The sequence below is a fragment of the Entamoeba invadens genome (genome assembly GCF_000330505.1).
Source record: "Entamoeba invadens IP1 unplaced genomic scaffold scaff_1105074725099, whole genome shotgun sequence".
Taxonomy (NCBI): domain Eukaryota; phylum Evosea; order Mastigamoebida; family Endamoebidae; genus Entamoeba; species Entamoeba invadens.
In genome coordinates, this window is record NW_004191622.1 from 202,857 (window position 1) to 216,941 (window position 14,085).

The 14,085-nt window shown below is 35.6% G+C and overlaps 7 protein-coding genes across 7 annotated transcripts; 2 read left to right on the forward strand and 5 right to left on the reverse strand.

Moving 5' to 3' along the window:
- Positions 1-128: 128 nt before the first annotated feature.
- Positions 129-1,833, reverse strand: EIN_469380 (hypothetical protein; the record flags this gene model as incomplete). The annotated part of the gene is made up of 2 exons (XM_004183032.1): positions 129-1,221; positions 1,400-1,833. The coding sequence occupies 2 exons, from the start codon at positions 1,831-1,833 to the stop codon at positions 129-131; spliced, it is 1,527 nt and encodes a 508-aa protein (XP_004183080.1).
- A 911-nt stretch (positions 1,834-2,744) lies between these two features.
- Positions 2,745-4,175, forward strand: EIN_469390 (adenylsulfate kinase, putative; the record flags this gene model as incomplete). The annotated part of the gene is made up of 1 exon (XM_004183033.1): positions 2,745-4,175. The coding sequence occupies one exon, from the start codon at positions 2,745-2,747 to the stop codon at positions 4,173-4,175; it is 1,431 nt and encodes a 476-aa protein (XP_004183081.1).
- Positions 4,176-4,383: 208 nt separating this feature from the next.
- EIN_469400 (coiled-coil domain containing protein, putative) lies at positions 4,384-7,338 on the reverse strand (the record flags this gene model as incomplete). Its single annotated transcript, XM_004183034.1, has 1 exon — positions 4,384-7,338. One exon carries the CDS (start codon positions 7,336-7,338, stop codon positions 4,384-4,386), a length of 2,955 nt encoding a protein of 984 aa, XP_004183082.1.
- A 975-nt stretch (positions 7,339-8,313) lies between these two features.
- On the forward strand, positions 8,314-8,970 carry EIN_469410 (hypothetical protein; the record flags this gene model as incomplete). The annotated part of the gene is made up of 1 exon (XM_004183035.1): positions 8,314-8,970. One exon carries the CDS (start codon positions 8,314-8,316, stop codon positions 8,968-8,970), a length of 657 nt encoding a protein of 218 aa, XP_004183083.1.
- A 231-nt stretch (positions 8,971-9,201) lies between these two features.
- On the reverse strand, positions 9,202-9,789 carry EIN_469420 (hypothetical protein; the record flags this gene model as incomplete). Its single annotated transcript, XM_004183036.1, has 1 exon — positions 9,202-9,789. One exon carries the CDS (start codon positions 9,787-9,789, stop codon positions 9,202-9,204), a length of 588 nt encoding a protein of 195 aa, XP_004183084.1.
- Positions 9,790-9,973: 184 nt separating this feature from the next.
- On the reverse strand, positions 9,974-11,957 carry EIN_469430 (hypothetical protein; the record flags this gene model as incomplete). The annotated part of the gene is made up of 3 exons (XM_004183037.1): positions 9,974-10,398; positions 10,499-11,725; positions 11,783-11,957. 3 exons carry the CDS (start codon positions 11,955-11,957, stop codon positions 9,974-9,976), a joined length of 1,827 nt encoding a protein of 608 aa, XP_004183085.1.
- A 546-nt stretch (positions 11,958-12,503) lies between these two features.
- On the reverse strand, positions 12,504-14,085 carry EIN_469440 (hypothetical protein; the record flags this gene model as incomplete). The annotated part of the gene is made up of 2 exons (XM_004183038.1): positions 12,504-13,870; positions 13,931-14,085. Coding segments are annotated over 2 exons (1,522 nt in total), but the record flags the coding sequence as incomplete, so codon positions are not given.

A 14,085-nucleotide genomic window follows, 5' to 3' on the forward strand; every position in this document is an offset into this window, starting at 1 on the left:
TTTATCTGTTTTGATTTGTAAAATATATAACAATATTATTTCATCAGTGTATTTTCTCGATATCGCTCACATGAAATTATTCATTATAATGGTGCAAACAGTTTAAAAGCAATTTAAAAATAAAATAATCAATTGGTGCTTTCTTGAAGAGAACTTGATGAAGTGGCAGTGTTGGATTCACTTCCTACACACTTCATTTTGTTTTTTAATTTCTTTGTCATCAAGTTGTATTGTTTCCACGTGAACCAATTCGCACGACTGTACTTTTCAAACTCTTCACCATTTCTACTTAAAATAGAACATTTCTGTGTTGTTGTTATCTTGTTAAACAAGACATCTACACGCATTTTGTCCTCTTTGTCCATCTTCTGAATCACTAAGATATCATACATCTGCCAGATAACTTCTAACATACAAATAGCTAACACACACACAACAGAACACCCAAACATTGGTACTCTATAGTCATTCAATGCGTCGGAAATGGGACCTACTATCAATGGAAGTGCAAAAGCGACCAAATTGAATGTCAACGACTCTTGTAATCCAACATACACACTCGACATTCTTGACGTCAATAAAGACAGTTTCGATGTCGTCACAAGGAGATTCTGTGACGCATAAGCAGCACAGAACCCCATCATCATCCCACATACTAATTGTACAATCCAATTTGAGACTGCGCCTGCTATGAAATGTACTGCTGTCGATATTATGAGGAAGACTATCATATTCCACCGATTGAAAAAGAGAAATTTGAAGTTGGCAACACTGATAAATCCAATTGTGAACATTAAAAACACAACGAAGAAGAAGACTCCAATGAAGATATCATATTTACTTGCACTATCTTTCATCGAAGGGAAAAAGGCGTCTTTCGTCCCATACACTCGATTAAAGTATTGTGACCCATAGGCTAAAACAGTCCCATAACACCCAATAGAACACAAAAAAGCAGGTACGAGATATTGCATCATTCTCTTCTTTAATCGGTGTCGCTCTTTTTTCCCCATCGTTATAACTCCTATTCGCTCCTTTTGTTGTTCACTCGTCTTCTTTTTCCAATTCAAATCAACACCAAAAACTGTTGTTCCTTCCCAACAGGGATATAAGAATAATATTAAAGATAACGAAGCTATAGAAATAGATAGGGACTGAACAACTCCTAACTTTGTAAATAAAAACGCACCACATAAGTACCCAACAGCTTGTCCAAAAGTCCTTTTTTATTATTTCATTTCTTTTATATAAATAATATAATATAATAGTTATTATATTAATTAAAATTATACTAATTAATATAATTAGGACTACTTAAATATATCTACTAATATATTAATATATTAATATATTAATTAATATAATAACTATTGCATTTAATCATAAAGAATGAACAAACCAAGACCCCGAAAACACTCCTAACCAAAAGTCTGCATCGACTGGATCACTTTCTCGTGAGATTGAACACTGAATAGGTACCCAAAAGAAAACGTACGAAATGGCATACATTATGGCCATAATCCACAAAATCCACAAATTGTTGTTGACAAACATTAACAAAATGCACGCGGCTATATATATCACAACACCTATTCTTACTAATATCCACCCCGCTATTTGATCGTTGATAAACCCACACAACCACGACAACAAAAAACAACTTCCATAATTCACCGCATTGATAATAGCCAAATCTAAGTTGGTGGCTCCTTGTTGTGTGGCAAGAAGAGGGACGACTATCCAAAAGAGAAACGCTCCAAAATTGTAGAGGAGAGAACACACCGTATACCTCCAAAAATTACTCAGAAGAAAGCGAAGGACGATATGAACCATCTATGAAGTCTTTATCTTTGTGTTAACTAGTTGACACTCTTTTACCTTCGACATAAGACCCTTCAGTGACTTTAGAAAGAAAGGTGACTTTGGAACTCTTTTCCATAAAGGATGAAATTTTGTTTTCTTTATCGAGGCATTTTCGATTGATGGGTGTATTTTTCTCTTCAGTTAGTATTATGGTGGTAACTATAATGCTAATATGGCAAGACAATTTCATTACATTTTGTCTTGGTGTTTTTTAATTATTTTCATTGCTCCCTTTTTGGTTCGTTTTGGATTTCATAAAAATCACTTTCTTTTTATTTCTTTTGTTTTAAGTTTGTTTTTATTGTCATTTTCTTATTCTTTTCTATGTTTTTACTGGATTTTCTTTTATATCATGTAATATTAATCAATTATTTATAATTAAAATGTATAAAATAAATATCTTAATAAATTTTTTTGTTGAACAATTTTAGAATTCAAAAAAAATAAAAAAACTTAAATAATAAAATCTTGATGTCAATTTTTAAGTTACTCTTTAATTTTTTTTTTTATCATTATAAAAAAATAATTGTATTATAATATAATAACATAAAAAATTATTATTTATAATACAGTTTAAAAACAAAACAAATTCTATAATATTACTAAAAAAATTTAAATGATAACTATTTAAATGTACTAAAAACACATTATACAACAATTATAAAAGTCTAGTATAAAAAAATAAAAACCAAAAGATTCAAAATAAAAATTTAGAAGTTCAAAAAATTGTAACAGTATATTATAGTAAAAAACTAATACACTTAACTATAATAAATAATTGTTTCATAAATTGCACCTTTTGAATTACTATGAAAATGCTTTAGTTTGCAAAAAATCGAAATTCGTTGAATAAATAGGGAACTCCAAAATTTCGAAAGCAAATGGCGTCTCTGAAAATAGCGGAAGCGGCGAAATTCAACTATCCCGATGTTTCTTTGACACCACAAGAAATGGGAGATTTCGAGCAAATGATGACTGGGGGATTTCGACCTGTCTCAACATACATGAATCTAAAGGATACACAACAAGTAATATCAAGTGGCCATTTAGCCAATGGCGCTTTGTTCCCAAACCCTGTTGTTTTATCCATTACTCGCCGTGAAGCACTTGCTTTAGAAAAGGCCAAAAAACTTGCTTTAAGAGGACCAGAAGGCACTTTGCTTGGGCTGTTAACACCAACTCAGACTTTTAATCTTCCTCAAAGTCTTAAACCAGCAAGAAGAAATGCTCAGATTTGTGTGACTGGAAAACTTGAATTTGTTGAGCCACCCCCACACTACGATTATCCCGAATTAAGAAAGGCTAAACGCCCAGAAGGTCCCGCAGTGTACCACGGCATTTCCTCTCCAATTTTGAACCCAACAAAAGCTCAATTAAAAGATCTTCAAAAAGATGGCATTCAGTCCCACATCGACGTCAATGTCATGGGACTCGAAGCTCCACATCCACTCATTAAAACAACTCAAAAGAACTTCTCAGACGTTTCCATCACGTCACTTCAATACAAAACAAATGCTCCAAAAGACGTGATCCTCAGAGGTATTATCGCCAAGAACAGTGGGTACTCCCATTACTTAATTCCTCAATCCTCTTCTGAAGTGCAAGCTGCTATTAAGGGACTTGGCCTTAAGCCAGTCATCTCAGCTACTCCAAGTTACTACGACAAGATGTCTGCAAAGAAAATAGTCAACTCCATTCGTGAAGGGAGTGCTCCCCAAGACCTTTTGGACTTGAAAGAGATAGAAGAGTTCAATGAAGTGTACCCACCCATCGACAAACAAGGTCTTGTCTGTTTTTTCACTGGATTAAGTGGGTCTGGGAAGAGTGTAGTGTCCAATGCAGTCATCGAAAGACTGAAAAAACACACCAACAGACCAGTCTATTTACTCGACGGTGATGTTGTGAGGAAAAATTTGTCTTCTGAACTTGGATTTTCCAAGGCTCACAGAAACTTGAATATCTTACGTATCGGCTTTGTCGCAAGTTTGTTAGCAAGATCTGGTGCCATAGTCGTCTGTGCTCCTATTGCTCCATACAGAGAAATCAGAGACGAAGTCAGAAAGATGGTGGAGGTCCATGGTAATTTCGTCGAGATTCACAACTCGACTCCAATTGCTGTTTGTGAACAACGAGATAGAAAGGGACTTTACGCCAAAGCCAGGGCGGGATTGATTAAAGGATTCACTGGAATTGATGATCCTTATGAAGCTCCACTTAAACCAGAAATTTTCTTGAACACAGCAGGTAAAACAGTTGATCAGTGTGCTGACACCGTTATCAATTACCTTGAGAAGCAGAAGTACATCAACTAAATGATTTTGATTCTATTGTTTTAGTTTTTAATAGTATATAATATAATATTTATAAATTACTAATATTTATATTAGTAATATTAATATTACAATAGATTAAAAATAAATATAATAAATAATATTATATTTATTAATTACTATTATTTATATGAGAGAATAATTATAATAAATTTATTAATAAACCAAATTTATAGTAAAACGACATTGTTTAACACTTTCCAAGTTGTGTGCAAACTTCAGTGACTTCGAACTTAGCCGGATCGAACGTGTGCAACGCCTTCATAGCCATGTTCATCGCCTGGTGATAACATTCCTTCTGTCTATCAGCAGCAATTCTTGTGCAGACGCCTCTCAGTCTATTCAAGATGATCGAGTCAGACTCATGTCTAGTGATTCCGTACTTCGCAACCTTTCCAAGCTTTCTGCAGATCTTACAGTCGGTCTGTTTCATGCACTTCTTTCCTTTTGGTTTCAGTGCGGCCTTCAACTTATTGATGACGTATGCAGTCTTATTGATCTTCTTCTGTGTTTTGTCGATCGAGTGGTCCAAATCTTCAATATCGGAGTCGATAACCTTCAAGTTTCTAATGGCTCTCTTCTGTACATCTGGGTTGATCGTGTAAAGTGCCTTCTTCGAGACAACTGGTCTTTGTTGTTGTTTAATGCCAAGTCGCGTCTTCAAGTCAGACAACTTCACATTGAGCAAGTTGAAGTATTCCTTCGAAAGTCTCAAGGTTCTGACAATGAGTCTCTTTTGTTGTTTTTCCGCAGTCGCGTAGTCGGTCTGTAAGTCTCCAAGTGATGTCTTGACAAGTCTCAGTCGATCATTCAAAGCAGCCTTAGCCAACGTCTGTGTGACATATGGTTGTTTCTTGAAGATCTCGTTCAGTTGGTCTTGATACTTCGCCATTTTTCTCTTCAATTGGTTCTTTTTCAATTCAAATTTCAAGTACTTCTTGTTGTACTTCTTAAAGATGACTTTCGCTCTTCTGATCGCGGTGTATTGGCTGTGTCTCACAAACAATTGGTTGACCTTTGAGATCTTCTTGACTAGTTTATACAACTCAAGTTGAATCATCTTTCCGTCCTTTCTGACATACTTCAATTCCTTGTTCAAACTCTTCATCGTCTTGAAGTCGGTGGTCTTCTTAATCAAAGTCGTCGTGTCCTTCTCGGATTTCGCAAGTTGTCTCAACTCAGACAATTTCCAAGTCTGTTCAGCGTACATTTGGCTTCTTCTCGTGTGCAATCTATTGATCGCCTTAGTTTTCAAAACTTCATATTTCGATCGTGCAGTGTCCTTCTTAATCTTCAAACTCTTCTTCAGTTCCTTCGCCTTCTCAAGTTTGTTGACATACTTCTTCATCTTCCTCATCATTTTAACTTGTTTGAATGGACTTCCATTGTGTTCTTTGACTTGTGAACTGAAGACCTCAACCTTCTTTGTTAGTCTCTTGATAACAACTTTCACACGTTTGTACATCTTCTTCTTGTCCTTATAGAATTTCTTTGCTGCTGCAAGTTCTTCCTTTCTGATGGTCTCAAGCTTTCTCAAGACGTGGCCGTTTCTTCCATGATATCTCTTCAGTGTGTTCTTCACTTGTTTCTCTTGGATTTGTAAGTTTCTCATCTTCACCAACAAGATCTCCTTTTGTCCGCTTTGTTTTCTGACTCGAATAGCCATGATCTCTTGTCTCAAATGGTTCAACTTGCCTTTCAATCGGCTCATAGTGATGACTATCTTTGCAATCCTCTTCTTTTGTATCTTTCTGAACCTTCTCTCAAGCGATGAGAGTCTGTTCTCAAGTCTCAATATCTTCTTGTTGTTTCTTCTGATCTTCCCCGTCGCTATTTTAACTTCCTTCTTATATACTCTTAATCTTCTCTTAATTCGAAGTCTGTTCATTGGGCAAAGTCCCATTCTTCTTTTCAATTTATTCAACTTCTGGATTCTTGTCATATATTCCTTTTTAGTGACCTTCGCAGCGTCCTTAGAGAGTCTGTGTTGTGAAATTCTAATTTTAGCGTCGTTCATCTTTTGTCTCAAAATTGAGTATTGATACACTCGTATTCTCTTCTCTCCTTTCTCCTGGAATTCCTCAAGTTCAGTTCTGACTTTGTCAAGTTGATTCATCGCAGCAGATTTCTTATCAACCACCTTTTGTAACTCAACAGTGTCGACCTTGTGCGTTTTCTTCGCTTGATTAATAATAGTTTCAATGCTCTTTTGTAATCCATTGACTTGTGCAGTCGCCTTTGCAACATCCAAAATTCTCAATTTTTGGTCATATTTCCAGCCCTTAATATATCTATTCATATTCTTAATAGTAGCTGTGATGGAGTTCCATCTCGCCTTCTTTTGTGCTTTTCTCGTCTTGTGGATGTTCACTCGAGCCTCAATCTTGACTAACATAGTCTTAGCAACCTTCTGTTTGTTAATAAGTTTCTTTCTCTCCCCCTCATTCTCAACGTTGTCAAGCTTCTTTTCGATCTTTTTGATCATCTTCTTGATCGCTTTGACTCTGGCAATCCTCTCAAGCTGTCTCATTCTCTTAGCGACGTATCTCTTCTTCTTCGTGTCGAGGTCCGTCTTCGTTGACGCTATTTTGGCGTGTAACTTTGTCAGTTTGAATTCGGCTCTCTTCAAGTGTCGATTTTCCTTATTGATTTTGTTCTCGTAGTGTTGGAGTCTCTTCGCTATCTTCTCGACCTTCAAGTTATTCTTCGTCTGCTTGTTGCTCAACTTCAGTTTCTCTCCAATCGCCTTTTTAACAGCATCGCTCACTAACTGATCTGCCTCTGCCATCGTTTTGTTGTTCTTCTTCGCTTCTAAACGCACTTTAGCCGGTTCGAGGTCAAGTGCCTTAATTTGTTCCAAGTACTCCAAAGAGACCTTTGTTGCCTCTTTCTTCTCATTCAACGTCGTGTCGCGGACTTTCTGGTACGTCTCTTTATTCGCCTTGAACACGGAGATTTTCTTCTTCAGGTGTTGTTTTAAATGGTCCTGATGTTTCTTAATGCGGAGGAACTCGACGGCAAATCTCTGTTCAGCCTTCTTCTCTAACTCCTTTCTGTCCTTGTGGGACACCTCATACGTCACTTTAACAACTTCACTTGAAAGAACTAAGAGAACAAGTGTAAATAGAATCACTGTGCTTCTCATGATAATATATTTTCAAGTTCTTTGTGTTTTTTTTTGAAGTTCGTGGGCTATTTATATTTGATGTGATTTTGTCGTGTTTAATGGTTGTTTTATAGTTCGTTTTAAATTCTGTATGGTTTTTCTTTTGATGAAGAAAAGAGTTTTTATGAGTTCTTTCAGAAGTGATTCGTCTTGATTTTTATTTTCTGTTTTTAAAAAATGTTTTTCTTTTTTTGCTTAATATTTTAAATAGTTTAAGAAACTATCAAATTATACAAGTGATCAATATTAAATAATAATAATAAAAAAACCAAAAATAAATATATTTATATAATAAACTATTATATAATTATAAAATAGTATTTATTTCATTCATTTGTTTTCAATGATTTTTTTGCCAATTTGATGTTTAATTTCCACACCGTAGTGAAAAATAAATAGTAAATGATTTATTCTGAACTAATAAAGAGAATGAATATTTGCACCACTCCAATAAAATATGACGAGCACAAAACGGAGATAGAAAATATACAGAGGAAACTCTCGTTAATATTCAACGGTGAAAAAGTTTCAACACACACACTTCGTTGTCGAACAACGTGTTTTTGTGATACACGACTCAGACTGTTACACAAGTGTTACTTTTGTGAGAGAGGTATATGTAAAAAGTGTTCTTTTGTAGTTACCATTAATACCTCCGCCTCATTCAAAGTACATCTCTGCAGAAAATGTCATCTCCTCTATGACTACATTCAACACAAAAATTGTATTGCTTACGTTTTAAACGATAACTTGGAGTCTTCAGCAATACAAATGCACTACACCATTTCGTTAGCAATAAAAAAGACTCAGAAAAAAATCACTCGTTTCGAAGAAATGGTTTTGGAACTCGACGACACTTTGAGGCATAACTTTCCTATATTTCCTTCTTTCGCAATGCGCTTCAATACCGTCATTCAAGAAATTTTGATATGTGACACACAAAATGAAAAACTGATGCCGACAACATTCTTTCCGTCTCGACGCAATGCTTCCGAATATTTGAATTTAAGTACCATGACAAAGAGTATTGCTGTTAAACTCACTTTAATGTCAAAAGTTATTCAACCCTATGTGAAACCAATCACAAAGTATGTATTGGACAGTGTTGTTATCCCACACTCATGCCCCCTCTTCGTATCAATTCCTGTGTGTCGCACGACTTGCTTCAGTTTGATCATTTGTGATGAAAACACAAAGTACACAGAGAAGAAGATAGTAGACAACCCCATTCAAGCCAATTTCATTGAACCACAACAGACGTGTACGGTATTCTCAACTCAAAAATTTCATTTGCCTCCTCTAGCTTCATCGCATTCAACCACTCAAATGACTATCATTACCCCAGACAACGTCATCGACTTCATTCACCTGTTTTCGGTGAAACCAAAATTTTGTCGCAATGGCGATCAAGTCACTTTAAAAGGTCCCGACTCCGTCGTTGGCTTCTCTTCAGTCATCAAAGTCAATTCATACAAAATCAAACGTGAAGGGCCACAGATAAGAGGAATACACCCCTTTGTGATAAACCACGCGGCAGGATGGACTGACATCACTGTTTCTTATCACAACCAAAACTACGTCTTGCCTTCATTCATTTACGTCCAACTTTAATTTTCAGTTGATTGCATCGCTTTAATAGGGGTCTTATATAACGAGCTCAAATTTTAAATTATTGTGCGTATTTTACAAGTGATTGTTTTTATTAACGTTATTTAAAAACAACGCGTTAATTAATTTTTATAGGACTTTTACCTCGTTAATTAATTAATTATAAAAAGTCGATTATAATTTATAGTAAATTAATTAATTAAAAAGAGTTAATTATACTTTATAATAAATTAATTATAAAATGAGTGCAATTAATATCAGTGCAATACAAACAACATTTCTCACATCCCCCGACTTTATAACACTTTTCTTTGTGTTATTATAAAACGTATCTCGTGCTTTACATAACATCCCAAGAGGCGATTTTTCACCTTCACAAGCAAATTTGCCAGTAATCAAATTGTTTGAGGAACAGACAGCTGTGAATGGCTTGTCGTACTTGTCCGGTGTAGTACACATCGCATCTTTGAATGTGTAGAGTGTATACTTATTGGGGTCACTCCCCGTCTTGTTGACATAAACGTAAGTCATGTTCACGTTTGAAAGGCGATAACAAAACTTCTTGGAGGGAAGAGCAGTGCACTTGTTCTCCTCAATATTGTAACAACTGAATCGTCCACGAGACCCAACAAAATTGCAGTTTGTGTTAATGATCTCCCGCTTGAAACAATTTAACATGCCACACACTTTAACGGGATATCGGACGCGTTGCGGAACAGCAACTAATTGCGTCGCTGGTGTGATAGGATTCAATTTTGCTCGGAAGAGATAATCATCGGCGTAACATGATAAAATGAAGAGAAACACAACATTGCACGTCATCACACAAAATACGTTTTGAGTGTTTTTGTGGTGAGTTGTTCTTTAACTATGTTTTTAATATTTTTAACTATTTTCTACTCTCATACATGGAAACAAAAAATTCAGTCTAAATGAAAGGTCAATTTCCTAACATTAATTTTACTAGTAATATGGTTAAAGAAACTATGACGAAGAATTAATAAATTCAGTTGGTTTTCTGCATCTCAGTGAGCTTCTTCTGCGCCAGTGCAACATCTGACATTCCTCTTTTCTTATTGACGAAGTAAAGGATAACTGTGAGTGCAAGTACAACGACAGTAGTGATGAAGAGTTGTGGCTTATTAAAGTTATACGTTGAGTCAAATGACAACAACGGAGTGATCTGTGAGAAGTAGAAGTCGTTTCCACTTGCCATGACATAAGTCGCAGATTCCAATTCCCCGGGGTGTGTTTCAACACGGTTGACATCTAAGTCAATTCCTTTTAATATAAAATCGTCTTTTGTGATATTCAATGTCGCAACATAAGGTACTTCTCCCATCTCTTGGTCTTGTTTCACCATCTCAAATGGCGCTTTTGTTCCAGTAAGAGTCTTAGGATTAATCACGTACAATTGTCCTTCAGAATAGACTATAAGTTACTATCTTTAATAATATTATTATTATAATTATATTATATATGTGTATTAATCTATTTCTTAATAACAATATAGAATAATATAATAACATACCTAATACCATTTTGTTGGCTATTCCTAAGGTTGATACAGTAACTGTGGCTAAGTCAACACTATATGGAAGATTCGTTGTTTTCACAATTGTTGAAATCTTCGGGAGATTAAACACGTCATAACTTTCGGCCTTCCAATCAACGGTTTCTTCAAAAAGTTCAATTGATAAAATTTGCGTGTTTTTCTGGACTTTGACAAAACAAATCACAAAACCCTGAAAAACAACACATCGCGTTTTTTCAGCAGTTTCTGGAAGATTCACACTTTCGAGGATTTTCCCACTAATCATTTCAATCACATTTATTTTGGTGTGAGAAACTACAGCACTTACTGATTTCAACGAAAATGGAATTTTAACCCCTCTATCGCTCGTTGCTTTCCCAACGTTACCTACAACTTCTTCACTATGAACTTTGAACACATTTTCATGATCGTAATTTCTTATTACAATGGCACCATCTGCAGATATCTTATATACTTCTTGGTCACCAATTACATACGACCCAATAACATTTTTGCCAATGGTAAAAATTTTGTTATTCTCCAAAATAGCGACAAATCCACCCGGAATGGTTTTGCACAATTTCACTTTTCCAATCTCGGATTCGTTTTGCAGAAAAACTTTCCCGTTGTAATCCACAACTCCCATTTCTTTACTTAATAATTCTGGTGTTACTATTTCTTCTGAATATTCAGACGCGTCATATGTAGTGAATAAGAAATAATGACCGGATCCATTCACTTTTTTAATCAAAATCTCTTCATTATTAAACACGGCATATACTTTCCCACTTTTTCGAATAAAACAGGGAATTCCTCTTGAAAATAAGGTCGATACTATTTGAGTCCCATCTATCTCTTTCACTAATTCCCCTATTCTATTAGTTATAAGAACTTTACCATCTTCTATAATTAAACAAAAGCGGTCATTCATTGCGGAACATTTGGTATCTTTCTGTAGGAAATACTCATCAACGGGTTTATCTAAATTGTTCACAGAGACTTTCGAGAGAAGACTGCCATCCCTTGTAGCATATTTAAACACTTCATCCCCAACTAGTACTTCCAAATTGTTTGTATAAATAGACCATGTCCCTGAGACAGAAATCTGATACTCCATTTCTCCTTTTTGATCAAAACTCGTGACGTGATTCTCATACACTACAAACACTTGCTGCGGCCCAACAGTTACGTGTTTGCCACCTTTCTCAATATGTCTCCTCCACCCTGTTCATGAACTTGTACTATACTTGTATTATATTAAAACTATACACTAAACCAAACCCATATTCCCTTGGAAGTCGACTTTTGTGAGAAGACCTTCTTCCGCTGAATACAAATAAAAATCTTTGTTGACACCAACACTACTCACACTTCCTGTGCCTTTGCTGTAATACTCATTCTCGACTCGGAGAGACAAAACAGTCACAAAGAGAGCTACCAGTAAAACAGGGTTCATGCTTTTTGAGTTTGATGCTAAATAACATTTTTAAAAAATGTTTTTAAAAAACATCATCAATAATGAGCAGTATTATAATTGTATAGTTTCTACTTATTATTTATCAGAAAAAATAACCCGTCATGTTGTGATGGGTCATTGTTATGAAATTTATTTCTAAGATTGTTGAATTAATATTTTATGATACGTGTTTTACTGAATTACAGTGCCAATATATTTTAATTACAATATCAATAGTAAATAAATAGATTAATTATTGACATAATAGTTTATTTTATCCTAATTTCAAGAGACAACGTGGCCGAGTGGTCCAAGGGGTATGACTCGAAATCATTTCTCATTTGAGGCGTAGGTTCAAATCCTGCCGTTGTCGTTTTTCATTTTATTTTTTATTTATTTTTTTTCAGTAGTTTCTCAATCTAATTCAATAAATAAAATGTACTATTAACTCATTAACATCAATGAATTAACACCTTGAATACACACAACCAAAACACTTGACAAGAATTACTAATTTATAGTAGACGTCCATAAAAGTGGATACAATCAGTGGTTGCTTTGATAATGATTAACCCTGTCTTGTACTGTCACTTTATCTTTTTCTTTATCCTTTGCACTTGGTTGAGTACTTGTTTGCTTTGGTTTCGACTTTCCAAACACAAAAGTGATATCTTGTTGTTGTTGCATTCTTTTCTTCTCTTTGACGACTGGTGTTTTTGGCAAAGCCGTTTGTGGGCGCATTTTCTCTTTGGCTTCTTTTGTTTCTTTGACCTCTTTGTTCTCTTTCAAGTCTTTCACGTCCTTTTGTTCCTTTTGTTTTTGCTTTGCAACAGTAAGATCGGGCAATGGCTTTTTCTTCGTGGGCAGTTTCTTTCTTTCCGCGCGCTTTTGGATCATCCCAAGCACTTCCGCGTCATTCCCGCCAAGGACTTTTGTTGCTCGTTTCAATGCTCTCGACTTCCTGAACACCAATTGATCGACGTCGTCGGGGAAGATTTCCGCAAACTTCGAGATATACACTTCCAGCAGTTGAATGCACTTCGCGAGGGACAGTGTATCGATGTCTTCAAATGAAAAGAGGGTTGGTGCCAAACAGACTGCCAAGTTCTTTGCGTTCATTAAATTGATATCTTCGTACGCCGTGATTTTCGAGAGGAGTCGCACCAACTGTTTAAACATCGTGAAGTTCTCTGGGAGTAATTCAGTCAACGAGTTCTTCAGACCAACAACTCCATTCATCTCATAATTTTTAATCGTTAATTTCGTCACTTCCGCATCAAACAAATGCTCAGGAAGTTCTCTCAGAAACTTCTTGAACACCGCGGCAACCAGATCCGGTTGGAAGTCTTCAAACGATGATATCGAGAGGCGATGATACAAGTCGTCAATTTGTTGTTTATTCCCCGTCGTGATTTCTCTGAAGATCCCAGGGACGTTGAATCCCTTTTCGTATAAGTAATTGACTATTGACTCAATAGCAAGTGGAAGTTGTGAGTTGTTTCTCTGTTCCGTCACCAAAATAGAAGTGATTGACTTATTACAATATAACGCGGAAGGTTGACTATGTTGGATGAAGTACTGTTGTTTCAATTCCTGTGCTTCCGAGACCAATATGTCCAGCGTTTCGTTCTGATTAAAAAAGACACTTCCCGCGTCAAAGAGTGTTATAAATGGGTGTAAGAAATTGTTATACATTAATGGGATGTTCCACGAGTTCATCGTTTCAAGTTGGTGATACTTCTGTATCACTATTTCTTCATTCTCGTCGGTGAGATGTGATTTCATTTCCGCTATAGTTTTTAAAGTCGCTTTAAACGTCGAATCACCAACACATGAAATGTTCTGATTTGTTGTTTTAAATATGTTGGTGAGTAAGCTCAAAGTGTCAGACATCACCTGACTCGTTTCTTTATCTATTCTATTAGTTCATTTGAACTATATCAATAGATAGAATATGAAAAGAGTTAACAAACTCATCCCAGTCATCTCGGGATGTTCTCCAAGATACTTCACTTCTTTATTTAAAGACTCAACAAATTGGTCTAACGCCTTACTGACTGCGTGGAAGAACTTCTGTTGTCTTTGCCAGAAATTTTCAATTTGAACGACGTTTTTTCTCTTCTCGTCG